Source organism: Rhinichthys klamathensis, unplaced genomic scaffold (genome assembly GCF_029890125.1).
Source record: "Rhinichthys klamathensis goyatoka isolate OS25496 unplaced genomic scaffold, OSU_Roscu_1.1 h1tg000142l_1, whole genome shotgun sequence".
NCBI classification, from domain to species: domain Eukaryota; kingdom Metazoa; phylum Chordata; class Actinopteri; order Cypriniformes; family Leuciscidae; genus Rhinichthys; species Rhinichthys klamathensis.
This window is the reverse complement of record NW_026606677.1, coordinates 495,787-512,500: the sequence shown is the minus strand read 5'-3', so window position 1 is coordinate 512,500 and position 16,714 is coordinate 495,787. Positions and strand designations below refer to the sequence as shown.

The 16,714-nt window shown below is 45.5% G+C and overlaps 1 protein-coding gene across 5 annotated transcripts in view; it reads left to right on the top strand.

Moving 5' to 3' along the window:
• The window catches only part of klc1b (kinesin light chain 1b), a 46,353-nt gene that overhangs the window by 27,140 nt on the left and 2,499 nt on the right, over positions 1-16,714 (top strand). For 2 of the 5 annotated variants that reach the window (XM_056257727.1, XM_056257729.1), the window contains exons 13-14: positions 145-285; positions 15,909-16,033. In XM_056257727.1, the coding sequence (XP_056113702.1) occupies positions 145-285; positions 15,909-16,033 (266 nt within the window). Of the gene's footprint in view, positions 1-144; positions 286-6,369; positions 6,440-15,908; positions 16,034-16,714 lie in introns of those variants that run through there. The other 3 variants (XM_056257728.1, XM_056257731.1, XM_056257730.1) reach the window with 3 other exon arrangements.

Genomic DNA, 16,714 nt, shown 5'->3' with positions numbered 1-16,714 from the left:
ACACACACACACACACACTCTCTCTCTCTCTCTCACACACACACACACACACACTCATTACACTGCACTGCGTGTGTGTGTGTGTGTTCTGATGTTGATCGTGTGTGTGTGTTCTGATGTTGATCGTGTGTGTGTGTGTGTCAGGGCCTGGACCCGGTCCATCAGACGCGTGTGTCGGAGCTCCTGAAGGAGGGCGAGCGCCGCAGAGAGAGTGTGTCCAGTGTGAAGTACGAGAGCGGCTCCGAGGCGGGCGATGAAGTGAGTATGGCAGTGGAGTGGAGCGGGGTGAGTACACATCCACCAACCAACCAATCACAGCGCAGCGCTCGGCAGGGCGATGACATCAGCAGAGCATCAGCTTCCTCCTCCAGTCACAAACATCCTTAAATCAAGAGGCATTTCCACTGAACACGACTGAAGATATCAAGTCTGGCATTAAAATGAAGGGAGTTTGTGCTTCAAACAAGAACAAATCTCTGCCAACGGAGAAATAAACTTCACAGTTTCCCTTTGAATTAAGAGTCTTTTTCTGACTCCGTTGATATATATTTGTTCTTATTTTAAAGTCCCCCCGTAGTCAATCATTTTACCCTTATAACCATAGACTGTAAAAGAATATGTGCGCAGTGTGTGTGATGTCACCCGTAGTGTTTCTGAAGAGCGTTTTTGAAGCCCACAGTGGGCGGAGCCGGCCGTCGCCATCTTGTTTGCGCGTCACTCCCGGATAAACGAATGTGCAGGGAGGCGGATTAGCTGAGGTCACGTGACGCTAACACACAGCAGACAAACGGCTAGCAGTGACATCAGCGGCAATCCACCTGTCACTCAAGTGGCCACGCCCTTAATTATGCACAACTTTAAGGCTTAATATAATTTAAACGGATGAGTTATAAAAACATTCACCCCCTCACAGTCGTCATGAAGAGCAACATTAGCGATATAGACCAAACCACTTTTTGCACCAGACTGTGATCATGTTTATTTCTGCTGTAAAGTTGGGCATTTTAACATGCGGGTCTATGGGACTGAGTCTCTTCTGCAGCCGGCCTCTAGTGGCCAGTGGAGGAACTGCAGTTTAACTCACTCAGTGTTGAGAGAGAGAGAGAGAGAGAGAGAGAGAGAGAGAGAGAGAGAGGGGAAGGTGCCGCTTGGTCAAACTCACCTCTGATCACCAAAATTACATATTTAAACATTTTTCCTTGAAAAATAAGTCTTCATGCCTTAAAATATCTTGAATGTAACCCGACACCCTCGCCTCATTTAGAATGCGCGGTTCTACGAATATGCAGATGAGCCCCGCCTCCACTCACTCCCTCAGCTCAGAGATCCACTGGTTGATGATCACACGTTGATCTGATTGGTTACAAGGTCGTTTGTGACGTCAGAAACACCAGCGATTTCAAACCGTGTTTTTGAGACTGTCTTTGGTTCACTGCAGTTTTAAGGAGGAAATACTCAGCAATGCTGTCGACTTATGAACTTACACACGTGTGTCTTAAAGCAGATTAAACACCACATAGACACATAAACAACATTAAACGCTGGAGTTTCACCACAGGGGGACTTTAAACATTTAATTTTGATGCATTTCTTTTTGATGCATTTCTCATTAAACAAGACTTAATATGTTCAGTCGTTGCTCTTCTCCAGTAATGACTCCTGATGTTTAGATGTCAGCGAGACACTGAGGAAGAGGAGGAGGAGGAAGAGGATCTCCCGCGTGTGTGTGATCCTGCCGAGCGACTGCTCTTCTCAGGGTCTAGGAGCTGATTGTGTGTCCTGGCATGTTTGTGCTGATTTAACATGCTTGTGTTTGTGTATGAACGTGTGTGTGAGCATCTCTGAAACACACACATCCTCACCAGAACACGGCCAGGTCACATGACCCGAGGTCAGCAAGCTCTGTGTTATTGTTGTGACTTCGGGATGACATGTGACCTGCTCGTGTCCTCGTGCGGTTCAGTCACATGATGTGCTGTCTGATGTCATATCCTGCATGTGAAGCCTCATGCGTTCGGTCATTAACACCAGCTAGTGTGTGGAATGATATAATAATCATAATCATACTGACATGAAGCTGTGAACACGCCACTAAAGCTCTCAAACGCGGACTCGCCGTGACTCGCTCTGAGTGTGTGTGTGTTTAACACAAGCTGGAACATGCGGAAGAGTCTCACACACACACTGAGCTATGTCTAACACACACACACACTGAGCTATGTCTAACACACACACACACTGAGCTATGTCTAACACACACACACACACTGAGCTATGTCTAACACACACACACTGAGCTATGTCTAACACACACACACACACACACACTGAGCTCTGTCTAACACACACACACACACACTGAGCTATGTCTAACACACACACACACACTGAGCTATGTCTAACACACACACACACACTGAGCTATGTCTAACACACACACACACACTGAGCTATGTCTAACACACACACACACTGAGCTATGTCTAACACACACACACACTGAGCTATGTCTAGCACACACACACACTGAGCTATGTCTAACACACACACACACACTGAGCTATGTCTAGCACACACACACACTGAGCTATGTCTAACACACACACACACTGAGCTATGTCTAACACACACACACACACACACTGAGCTCTGTCTAACACACACACACACTGAGCTATGTCTAGCACACACACACACTGAGCTATGTCTAACACACACACACACTGAGCTATGTCTAACACACACACACACACACACTGAGCTCTGTCTAACACACACACACACTGAGCTATGTCTAGCACACACACACACTGAGCTATGTCTAACACACACACACACTGAGCTATGTCTAACACACACACACACACACACTGAGCTCTGTCTAACACACACACACACTGAGCTATGTCTAGCACACACACACACTGAGCTATGTCTAACACACACACACACTGAGCTATGTCTAGCACACACACACACTGAGCTATGTCTAACACACACACACACTGAGCTATGTCTAGCACACACACACACTGAGCTATGTCTAACACACACACACACTGAGCTATGTCTAGCACACACACACACTGAGCTATGTCTAGCACACACACACACTGAGCTATGTCTAACACACACACACACTGAGCTATGTCTAACACACACACACACTGAGCTATGTCTAACACACACACACACTGAGCAATGTCTAACACACACACTGAGCTATGTCTAACACACACACACACACACACTGAGCTCTGTCTAACACACACACACACTGAGCTATGTCTAACACACACACACACTGAGCTATGTCTAGCACACACACACACTGAGCTATGTCTAACACACACACACACTGAGCAATGTCTAACACACACACACACTGAGCTATGTCTAACACACACACACACTGAGCTATGTCTAGCACACACACACACTGAGCAATGTCTAACACACACACACTGAGCTATGTCTAACACACACACACACTGAGCTATGTCTAGCACACACACACACTGAGCTATGTCTAACACACACACACACACTGAGCAATGTCTAACACACACACACACTGAGCTATGTCTAACACACACACACACTGAGCTATGTCTAGCACACACACACACTGAGCTATGTCTAGCACACACACACACTGAGCTATGTCTAACACACACACACACTGAACAATGTCTAACACACACACACACTGAGCTATGTCTAGCACACACACACACTGAGCTATGTCTAACACACACACACACACTGAGCTATGTCTAACACACACACACACTGAGCTATGTCTAGCACAACACACACACTGAGCTATGTCTAACACACACACAACACTGAGCAATGTCTAACACACACACACTGAGCTATGTCTAACACACACACACACTGAGCTATGTCTAGCACACACACACACTGAGCTATGTCTAGCACACACACACACTGAGCTATGTCTACACACACACACTGAGCTATGTCTAACACACACACACACTGAGCTCTGTCTAACACACACACACACTGAGCTCTGTCTAACACACACACACACTGAGCAATGTCTAACACACACACTGAGCTATGTCTAACACACACACACACTGAGCTCTGTCTAACACACACACACACACTGAGCTCTGTCTAGCACACACACACACTGAGCAATGTCTAACACACACACTGAGCTATGTCTAACACACACACACACACACACACTGAGCTCTGTCTAACACACACACACACACACTGAGCTAGCCTGACTGTTGTGTCTTTTGTTTCTGGATTGTTAGATATTTGAGCTGAAACGCATCAGGTGTGTGTGTGTGTGTGTGTGTGTGTGTGTGTGTGTTGTGACGGTGTGTGTTTCTGTGTGATTCCTCAGGCCGTGCGCGTGAGACTGTGGATGTGAAGATGACATTCATACCCAGAATAAATCATTCTTGCATTCTCAGATTGTTTGTGTCTCATGACGATCTCACACACTCATTAGTGTTGACGTGACGCTCGGCGTGTGTGTGTGTGTGTGTGCATGAGACCTGCATGAGTCTGTGCGCTCAACATCACTTCCTGTTACTAACCTGCCACGTCATCGCAGTTGTTGCCATGACAACCAATCAGCCAATCAGGGGCCGCCTTTCCCAACAGCGTCGCTAGTCGCTAGCTAGCGGTTTCGGCTCTACTCACGAGGCTTCTGGGAAACGCAGCCGTGATCAGTGTTCCCGACACAGTGGATTGTGGGATTGTGCTCTTCGCTTCTCCGGCCCTTCATCACACCCAGAGACTCTCGACATCAGCTTTAGACCTTTAAATCAACAATGTTTTATTGTTTCTGAAAGAGTTTCTGCTCATTGATCACAAATACAGTAAAACAGTGTGATATTACTCCAGTGTAAATCAGCTGTTCTCTGTGTGAATATACAGCAGGGGCGTAGAATTTAGTAGGGACGCTAGGGACGTGTCCCTACCAATATCCAGTGACACTGATATATCCCTAGCAATAATTTCGATCAAAACTTAAAATATAGTTATATATTGATGTCCCCGTCCCCACCAATTCTAAAATCAAACCTACGCCACTGATATATAGTAAAGTGTAATTTATTCCTGTGATCAAAGCTGTATTTTCAGCATCATTACTCCAGTCTTCAGTGTCACATGATCCTCCAGAAATCACTCTAATATGATGATCTGATGATCAAGACACATTTATGATTATCAGTGTTGAAAACAGCTTCATATTTATGTGGAAACTGATACGTTTTATTTTTCAGGATTCTTTGATGAATATAAAGTTCTAAAGAACAGATTTATTTTAAACAGAATCTTTTGTAACATTATAAATGTCTTTACTGTCACTTGTGATCAGTTTAATGTGTCCTTCATGAATAAAAGTGTTAGTCTAACTCACCCGACACTGAGTGGCAGTGTATCATGTTAATAATATTTCACTGTTTTTACTGTATTTGATCAAATAAATGCAGCTTTGATGAGCAGAGTCTCTCAGAAACATTTAAAAATCATAATCGTTTCAGACTTTTGAGTGCCAGTGTAAATATAAACACTTCACACACACACTCACACTCACACACACACACAGACACACACACACTCACACACACACACACACACAGACACACACACACACACACAGACACACACACACTCTCACACACAGGCACACACACTCACACAGACACACACAGACACACACACACTTCACACACACACACAGACACACACACACAGACACACACACAGACACACACACTCATTCACACAGACACACACACACTCACACACACACAGACACACACACTCACACTCACACACACACAGACACACACACACTCACACACACACACAGACACACACACACTCACACACACACACACACACACAGACACACACACTCATTCACACAGACACACACACACTCACACACACACACACACTCACACACACACAGACACACACACACTCACACACACACAGACACACACACACACACACAGGCACACACACACAGGCAGGCCACACGTTTGTTCGAATTGAGCTCTTAATTGTTTGCCATCTCTCTCTCTCTCTCTCTCTCTCTCTCTCTCTCTCTCTCTCTCTCCTCTCTCTCTCTCTCTCTCTCTCTCTCTCTCTCTCTCTCTCTCTCTCTCTCTCTGTCTCTCTCTCTCTCTCTCTCTCTCTCTCTCTCTCTGTCTCTCTCTCTCTCTCTCTCTCTCTCTCTCTCTCTCTCTCTCTCTCTCTCTCTCTCTCTCTCTCTCTCTCTCTCTCTCTCTCTCTCTCTCTCTCTGTCTCTCTCTCTCTCTCTCTCTCTCTCTCTCTCTCTCTCTCTCTCTCTCTCTCTCTCAGGCATAAGGCCGTCCAGAGTTTCCTTCACCTCTTCCTCCTCACACAGGAAGTGATGTGTGTGATGTGTTCGCATCATCATCCTCTGCTGTCGCGGCTCTTTATTCCTCCGTCTCTCCTGATTCTGCTCTTCTCCTCTTCTGTCTCGTGGCGTGATCGTCCTCGTCTCTTCGTCTCTGATGATGATGATGATGTCACTCTGCTGGTTTCGCTGGTTGGCCGTCTGTGCTTCTGAACAGCTTCTGATGTTTCACAGAAACCTGGAAACTTGCTCTTGATACTTTCTTGTATGATGTGATAAAGGATGTTGTGATGTCGCTTGAGGACGAGTGTGTGACACACACACCCAAGGCTGAACAACACGACGAGCAGTGTGTGTTTCACCGCACAGTCTCCGTGCTTCAGTGTCAAAGTCACGTTTACAGTATTAGCGCTTGCCGTGGGGTGTGACGCCATATTCTGGTTCTGTCAATCATGTATATTATATCTAATTACACTAATGAGAAATGCTCGTGGATGTTGTGTGTGTGTTTGTAGCGGCCGTGACACACAATAGCAAAGGGAAGTCTTCAGAGATGTCAAACATGATCCTCGTCGACTGAGCGATCGAGTCGTGTTTGAGTGTGTTCGAGGACACACACACACACACACACACACACACACACACACACACACACACACACACACACACACACACACACACACACACACACACACACACACACACACGTACACTAACGAGGATTGATCATCATTCAGAGGCAGGGCTGTGCAGCGATTAATCTCATCCAACATAAAGTTTGTGTTTACATTATATATGTGTGTGTGTACTGTGTATAATTATTTTGTATATATAAACACACACACATGGATGTATATATTTAAGAAAAATGTGTTATTTATATATAATATTCATAATAGTCAAACCAAACATTATTCAGACATCAGATATCATTTTTGATATGTTTCACTAGTGTGATCAGGACACTATAGTGTATTTCTGTAAGTGAGGAGAGCAAAATAAAGGAAACTGAGACATATTATACACAATAACTCTTCACACAGTGACTACCAGTGACATTAATAAAGATGTGGGAGCAGAAATGATTCCTCCACTTTGAGCTGATGATGTTCTGCTGAAGTGTGTTTTCTGTAATTGCTAATGCTCTTTTTACACACACACTGAACAACATGAAGCATTGCTTGGTCACTGGTTGAGCTAAACTGGTATTATCTAATTGTGTAGTTAAATTTACCAGCTGACAGATATTCAACATAATTCATGTGTGAGAGTCTAACAGAAGGACGGACAAAACCAGTCAAATATCCACTGATCTGAGAACTGAGTTCGGCTCATATTTATCTCCATTTTCTAAACTAGTGAATAAACTGATAATGTGAGAAATGTTGAAGATGTCTGAATAATGTTGGTTTGACTGTACTATACATGCATGTGTGTGTATTTATATATATATATAATAATTATACACAGTACACACACATATATTATGTAAACACAAACTTTATTTTGGATGCGATTAATCGCGAACAATTGTTGCACAGCCCTATTCCACACACACACACACACACACACAGACGCACTCACTCTCACACACACACACACACACACACGCACACAGACGCACTCACTCTCACACACACACACACACACGCACACACACTCTACAGACGCACACACTCACACACACACACTACAGACACACACACACACTACAGACGCACACACAGACGCACTCACTCTCACACACACACACACGCACACAGACGCACTCACTCTCACACACACACACACGCACACACACTCACTCTCACACACACACACTCACTCTCACACACACACACACACGCACACACACTCACTCTCACACACACACACTCACTCTCACACACACACACACACGCACACAGACGCACTCACTCTCACACGCACACACACACACTCTACAGACGCACACACTCACACACACACACTACAGACACACACACACACTACAGACGCACACACAGACGCACTCACTCTCACACACACACACGCACACACACACTACAGACGCACACACTCACACACACACTACAGACGCACACACAGACACACACACTCACACACGATGATGATGCAGTACAATGTGTGTGTGTGTGTGTCGTGGAAAGCTGCTCATTCATTGGTTGTTCCGGCTCTTCTGTGTCTGTTCTTCAGAGCGTTCGCTTTTAGTGAGTAGATCTGATAATAATATATGAACGTATTACTCCTGCATTGTGATGTTTGTTGATATCTTTACTAAAGGTTTAATTTCTGAACTTTCTTATGATTCTATATCGGTGTATGTTTAAAAATTTGATCTGTTTTTATATTGAGATCAAGTGTTTTGAATGTTATTTAATAAATAATGAACGTTTAATAATGTACATCTGAGTTTCACGGCTGTTTTCTTGGTGTTATTTGCATATAAAGAGTTCATGTGTTTTCTAGTATACAAGAATCAGTCCTGATTAAAGCTGTAACACACACACACACACACACAACGATCTTCTTCATAGTGATGCACGATATATCGGCCGATACATGTTCAGTTTTAATGTTATCATTATCGGGCCGATAAGAACATTTGTCCGATATATTAAAGCAGATAAATGATGTATTATTATTTCCTTCAGCTGAGGCACTGTTCATCATGATGGTTTTGAATTGATTAAAATATGATTGGAATCACTTTAAAAAGTAAAATACAGTTCAGAGCAACAAGTCTGTCATATCGGCTTCATAACACTATCATGAGAACATCATAAATGTGTGTGTGGGACGGGGCTGTTAATGGTGAGACTTGTGTGTTTGTAATCAGGCTCTCAAAAATCATATAAAAATTTGGATTCGGGTTTATCGGCTTTCAAATATAAAGATTATCGCTTTCAAATATAAAGATTATCGGCTTTCAAATATAAAGATTATCGGCTTTCAAATATAAAGATTATCGGCTTTCAAATATAAAGATTATCGGCTTTCAAATATAAAGATTATCGGCCAAAATGTTAATATCGGTGCGTCCCATCTTCCTCCTCCTCAGTGTTTCTGTCTCGTTCTCCAGCTCAAACATCTAAACACTCTCACATCCAGACATTTACTGGAGAAGAAGCAGAATTACTGAAGATATTAAGTCTTGTTTACTGACAAGTGTCTAAAAATGAAGTGAGTTTGTGTTTAAAACAAGAACAATTATCTGCCAGTGAAGAAAATAATCATGTTTTTCCTTTTGAATTGCAGTGTAATGAGGGTGTGTGTGTGTGTCTTGTGCAGTGCAGTGTAATGAGGGTGTGTGTGTGTGTGTGTGTCTTGTGCAGTGCAGTCTAGTGTAATGAGGGTGTGTGTGTGTGTGTGTGTGTGTGTGTGTGTGTTGTGCAGTGTAATGAGGGTGTGTGTGTGTGTGTGTGTGTGTCTTGTGCAGTGCAGTGTAATGAGGGTGTGTGTGTGTGTGTGTGTCTTGTGCAGTGCAGTCTAGTGTAATGAGGGTGTGTGTGTGTGTGTGTGTGTGTGTGTGTGTGTGTGTTGTGCAGTGTAATGAGGGTGTGTGTGTGTGTGTGTGTGTGTCTTGTGCAGTGCAGTGTAATGACGGTGTGTGTGTGTGTGTGTGTCTTGTGCAGTGCAGTCTAGTGTAATGAGGGTGTGTGTGTGTGTGTGTGTGTGTGTGTGTGTGTGTGTGTGTGTGTGCAGTGTAATGAGGGTGTGTGTGTGTGTGTGTGTGTGTGTCTTGTGCAGTGTAATGAGGGTGTGTGTGTGTGTGTGTGTGTGTGTCTTGTGCAGTGCAGTGTAATGAGGGTGTGTGTGTGTGTGTGTGTGTGTTGTGCAGTGCAGTCTAGTGTAATGAGGGTGTGTGTGTGTGTGTGTGTGTGTCTTGTGCAGTGTAGTCTAGTGTAATGAGGGTGTGTGTGTGTGTGTGTGTTGTGCAGTGCAGTGCAGTGTAATGAGGGTGTGTGTGTGTGTGTGTGTCTTGTGCAGTGCAGTCTAGTGTAATGAGGGTGTGTGTGTGTGTGTGTGTGTGTGTTGTGCAGTGTAATGAGGGTGTGTGTGTGTGTGTGTGTGTTGTGCAGTGTAATGAGGGTGTGTGTGTGTTTTGTGCAGTGCAGTGTAATGAGGGTGTGTGTGTGTGTGTGTGTCTTGTGCAGTGCAGTGTAATGAGGGTGTGTGTGTGTGTCTTGTGCAGTGCAGTGTAATGAGGGTGTGTGTGTGTGTGTGTGTCTTGTGCAGTGCAGTGTAGTGTAATGAGGGTGTGTGTGTGTGTGTGTGTCTTGTGCAGTGCAGTCTAGTGTAATGAGGGTGTGTGTGTGTGTGTGTGTGTGTGTGTTGTGCAGTGTAATGAGGGTGTGTGTGTGTGTGTGTGTGTTGTGCAGTGTAATGAGGGTGTGTGTGTGTGTGTGTTTTGTGCAGTGCAGTGTAATGAGGGTGTGTGTGTCTTGTGCAGTGCAGTGTAATGAGGGTGTGTGTGTGTGTCTTGTGCAGTGCAGTGTAATGAGGGTGTGTGTGTGTGTGTGTCTTGTGCAGTGCAGTGCAGTGTAATGAGGGTGTGTGTGTGTGTGTGTGTTTTGTGCAGTGCAGTGTAATGAGGGTGTGTGTGTGTTGTGCAGTGTAATGAGGGTGTGTGTGTGTGTGTGTCTTGTGCAGTGCAGTGCAGTGTAATGAGGGTGTGTGTGTGTGTGTGTCTTGTGCAGTGCAGTGTAATGAGGGTGTGTGTGTGTTGTGCAGTGTAATGAGGGTGTGTGTGTGTGTGTGTGTGTTGTACAGTGTAATGACTGTGTGCGTGTGTCTTGTGCAGTGTAATGAGAGTGTGTGTGTGTGTTGTGCTGTGCAGTGTAATGAGAGTGTGTGTGTGTGTGTTGTGCAGTGTAATGAGGGTGTGTGTGTGTTGTGCAGTGTAATGAGAGTGTGTGTGTGTGTTGTGCAGTGTAATGAGAGTGTGTGTGTGTTGTGCAGTGTAATGAGAGTGTGTGTGTGTGTGTGTTGTGCAGTGTAATGAGAGTGTGTGTGTGTGTTGTGCAGTGTAATGAGGGTGTGTGTGTGTTGTGCAGTGTAATGAGGGTGTGTGTGTGTGTGTGTCTTGTGCAGTGCAGTGTAATGAGAGTGTGTGTGTGTTGTGCAGTGTAATGAGGGTGTGTGTGTGTTGTGCAGTGTAATGAGGGTGTGTGTGTGTGTGTGTTGTGCAGTGTAATGAGGGTGTGTGTGTCTTGTGCAGTGTAATGAGGGTGTGTGTGTGTGTGTGTGTGTTGTGCAGTGTAATGAGGGTGTGTGTGTGTGTGTGTGTCTTGTGCAGTGCAGTGTAATGAGAGTGTGTGTGTGTTGTGCAGTGTAATGAGGGTGTGTGTGTGTTGTGCAGTGTAATGAGGGTGTGTGTGTGTTGTGCAGTGTAATGAGGGTGTGTGTGTGTTGTGCAGTGTAATGAGGGTGTGTGTGTGTGTGTGTCTTGTGCAGTGCAGTGTAATGAGAGTGTGTGTGTGTTGTGCAGTGTAATGAGGGTGTGTGTGTGTGTGTGTTGTGCAGTGTAATGAGGGTGTGTGTGTCTTGTGCAGTGCAGTGTAATGAGAGTGTGTGTGTGTGTTGTTCAGTGTAATGAGGGTGTGTGTGTGTTGTGCAGTGTAATGAGGGTGTGTGTGTGTGTGTGTGTTGTTCAGTGTAATGAGGGTGTGTGTGTGTTTTGCAGTGTAATGAGGGTGTGTGTTGTGCAGTGTAATGAGGGTGTGTGTGTGTTGTGCAGTGTAATGAGGGTGTGTGTGTGTTGTGCAGTGTAATGAGGGTGTGTGTGTGTGTGTCTTGTGCAGTGTAATGAGGGTGTGTGTGTGTGTCTTGTGCAGTGCAGTGTAATGAGAGTGTGTGTGTGTTGTGCAGTGTAATGAGGGTGTGTGTGTGTGTCTTGTGCAGTGCAGTGTAATGAGAGTGTGTGTGTGTTGTGCAGTGTAATGAGGGTGTGTGTGTGTGTGTGTCTTGTGCAGTGCAGTGTAATGAGAGTGTGTGTGTGTGTGTTGTGCAGTGTAATGAGGGTGTGTGTGTGTGTTGTGCAGTGTAATGAGGGTGTGTGTGTGTGTCTTGTGCAGTGCAGTGTAATGAGAGTGTGTGTGTGTGTGTTGTGCAGTGTAATGAGGGTGTGTGTGTGTTGTGCAGTGTAATGAGAGTGTGTGTGTGTTGTGCAGTGTAATGAGAGTGTGTGTGTGTGTTGTGCAGTGTAATGAGGGTGTGTGTGTGTGTCTTGTGCAGTGCAGTGTAATGAGAGTGTGTGTGTGTTGTGCAGTGTAATGAGGGTGTGTGTGTGTTGTGCAGTGTAATGAGGGTGTGTGTGTGTTGTGCAGTGTAATGAGGGTGTGTGTGTGTGTGTGTGTGTCTTGTGCAGTGCAGTGTAATGAGAGTGTGTGTGTGTGTTGTGCAGTGTAATGAGGGTGTGTGTGTGAGTGTGTGTGTTGTGCAGTGTAATGAGGGTGTGTGTGTGTTGTGCAGTGTAATGAGGGTGTGTGTGTGTTGTGCAGTGTAATGAGGGTGTGTGTGTGTTGTGCAGTGTAATGAGGGTGTGTGTGTGTTGTGCAGTGTAATGAGGGTGTGTGTGTGTGTGTGTGTGTGTGTGTCTTGTGCAGTGCAGTGTAATGAGAGTGTGTGTGTGTGTTGTGCAGTGTAATGAGGGTGTGTGTTGTGCAGTGTAATGAGGGTGTGTGTGTGTTGTGCAGTGTAATGAGGGTGTGTGTGTGTTGTGCAGTGTAATGAGGTTGTGTGTGTGTGTCTTGTGCAGTGCAGTGTAATGAGAGTGTGTGTGTGTTGTGCAGTGCAGTGTAATGAGGGTGTGTGTGTGTGTCTTGTGCAGTGCAGTGTAATGAGAGTGTGTGTGTGTTGTGCAGTGTAATGAGGGTGTGTGTGTGTGTTGTGCAGTGTAATGAGGGTGTGTGTGTGTTGTGCAGTGTAATGAGAGTGTGTGTGTGTTGTGCAGTGTAATGAGAGTGTGTGTGTGTGTTGTGCAGTGTAATGAGAGTGTGTGTGTGTTGTGCAGTGTAATGAGGGTGTGTGTGTGTGTGTGTTGTGCAGTGTAATGAGGGTGGGTGTGTGTGTTGTGCAGTGTAATGAGGGTGTGTGTGTGTGTTGTGCAGTGTAATGAGGGTGTGTGTGTGTTGTGCAGTGTAATGAGAGTGTGTGTGTGTTGTGCAGTGTAATGAGAGTGTGTGTGTGTGTTGTGCAGTGTAATGAGGGTGTGTGTGTGTGTGTGTGTGTGTTGTGCAGTGTAATGAGAGTGTGCGTGTGTTGTGCAGTGTAATGAGAGTGTGTGTGTGTTGTGCAGTGTAATGAGGGTGTGTGTGTGTTGTGCAGTGTAATGAGGGTGGGTGTGTGTGTTGTGCAGTGTAATGAGGGTGTGTTTGTTGTGCAGTGTAATGAGGGTGTGTGTGTGTTGTGCAGTGTAATGAGAGTGTGTGTGTGTTGTGCAGTGTAATGAGGGTGTGGGTGTGTTGTGCAGTGTAATGAGAGTGTGTGTGTGTGTTGTGCAGTGTAATGAGGGTGTGTGTGTGTTGTGCAGTGTAATGAGAGTGTGTGTGTGTGTTGTGCAGTGTAATGAGGGTGTGTGTGTGTTGTGCAGTGTAATGAGAGTGTGCGTGTGTTGTGCAGTGTAATGAGGGTGTGTGTGTGTTGTGCAGTGTAATGAGGGTGTGTGTGTGTGTGTGTGTCTTGTGCAGTGCAGTGTAATGAGAGTGTGTGTGTGTGTGTTGTGCAGTGTAATGAGGGTGTGTGTGTGTTGTGCAGTGTAATGAGGGTGTGTGTGTGTTGTGTGTCTTGTGCAGTGCAGTGTAATGAGAGTGTGTGTGTGTGTTGTGCAGTGTAATGAGGGTGTGTGTGTGTGTGTGTCTTGTGCAGTGCAGTGTAATGAGAGTGTGTGTGTGTGTTGTGCAGTGTAATGAGGGTGTGTGTTGTGCAGTGTAATGAGGGTGTGTGTTGTGCAGTGTAATGAGGGTGTGTGTGTGTTGTGCAGTGTAATGAGGGTGTGTGTGTGTTGTGCAGTGTAATGAGGGTGTGTGTGTGTTGTGCAGTGTAATGAGGGTGTGTGTGTGTTGTGCAGTGTAATGAGAGTGTGTGTGTGTTGTGCAGTGTAATGAGGGTGTGTGTGTGTTGTGCAGTGTAATGAGGGTGTGTGTGTGTTGTGCAGTGTAATGAGGGTGTGTGTGTGTTGTGCAGTGTAATGAGGTTGTGTGTGTGTGTCTTGTGCAGTGTAATGAGGGTGTGTGTGTGTGTGTCTTGTGCAGTGCAGTGTAATGAGAGTGTGTGTGTGTTGTGCAGTGTAATGAGAGTGTGTGTGTGTTGTGCAGTGTAATGAGAGTGTGTGTGTGTGTGTTGTGCAGTGTAATGAGAGTGTGTGTGTGTTGTGCAGTGTAATGAGGGTGTGTGTGTGTTGTGCAGTGTAATGAGGGTGTGTGTGTGTTGTGCAGTGTAATGAGAGTGTGCGTGTGTTGTGCAGTGTAATGAGGGTGTGTGTGTGTTGTGCAGTGTAATGAGGGTGTGTGTGTGTGTGTGTGTGTTGTGCAGTGTAATGAGAGTGTGCGTGTGTTGTGCAGTGTAATGAGGGTGTGTGTGTGTGTGTGTGTTGTGCAGTGTAATGAGAGTGTGTGTGTGTTGTGCAGTGTAATGAGAGTGTGTGTGTGTGTGTTGTGCAGTGTAATGAGGGTGTGTGTATGTTGTGCAGTGTAATGAGGGTGTGTGTGTGTGTGTGTTGTGCAGTGTAATGAGAGTGTGCGTGTGTTGTGCAGTGTAATGAGGGTGTGTGTGTGTGTGTGTTGTGCAGTGTAATGAGAGTGTGCGTGTGTGTTGTGCAGTGTAATGAGGGTGTGTGTGTGTTGTGCAGTGTAATGAGGGTGTGTGTGTGTGTTGTGCAGTGTAATGAGGGTGTGTGTGTGTTGTGCAGTGTAATGAGGGTGTGTGTGTGTGTTGTGCAGTGTAATGAGGGTGTGTGTGTGTTTTGCAGTGTAATGAGGGTATGTGTGTGTTGTGCAGTGTAATGAGGGTGTGTGTGTGTTGTGCAGTGTAATGAGGGTGTGTGTGTGTTGTGCAGTGTAATGAGGGTGTGTGTGTGTGTTTTGCAGTGTAATGAGGGTGTGTGTGTGTTGTGCAGTGTAATGAGGGTGTGTGTGTGTTGTGCAGTGTAATGAGGGTGTGTGTGTGTTTTGCAGTGTAATGAGGGTGTGTGTGTGTTGTGCAGTGTAATGAGGGTGTGTGTGTGTGTGTGTTGTGCAGTGTAATGAGAGTGTGTGTGTGTTGTGCAGTGTAATGAGAGTGTGTGTGTGTGTTGTGCAGTGTAATGAGGGTGTGTGTGTGTTGTGCAGTGTAATGAGGGTGTGTGTGTGTGTGTGTTGTGCAGTGTAATGAGGGTGTGTGTGTGTTGTGCAGTGTAATGAGGGTGTGTGTGTGTTGTGCAGTGTAATGAGTGTGTGTGTGTGTTTGTCTTGTGCAGTGTAATGAGGGTGTGTGTGTGTTGTGCAGTGTAATGAGGGTGTGTGTGTGTGTGTGTGTGTAGGACGGCAGCGGTGTGCTCCAGCGCAGCGGCTCCATCGGGCGGCTCAGAGACGTGTTGCGCAGGAGCAGTGAGAGACTCGTGAAGAAACTACAGGGCAGCGGACCAGCAGACACACACAACAGCACGTATGAACACACACACACACACACAACAGCACGTATGAACACACACACACACACACAACAGCACGTATGAACACACACACACACACACACAACAGCACGTATGAACACACACACACACACACAACAGCACGTATGAACACACACACACAACAGCACGTATGAACACACACACACACACACACACACACAACAGCACGTATGAACACACACACACACACACAACAGCACGTATGAACACACACACACAACAGCACGTATGAACACACACACACACATACAACAGCACGTATGAACACACACACACACACACACAACAGCACGTATGAACACACACACACCCTACACACACACAACAGCACGTATGAACACACACACACACAACAGCACGTATGAACACACACACACAACAGCACGTATGAACACACACACACACATACAACAGCACGTATGAACACACACACACACACAACAGCACGTATGAACACACACACACACACACACACAACAGCACGTATGAACACACACACACACATACAACAGCACATATGAACACACACACACACACACAACAGCACGTATGAACACACACACACACACACAACAGCGTGTTCTCGTCTGGTTTGTAATTAAACACATTATAGCAGTCGCAGCATTCGATTACTTGGCTCGTGATGATGGAAT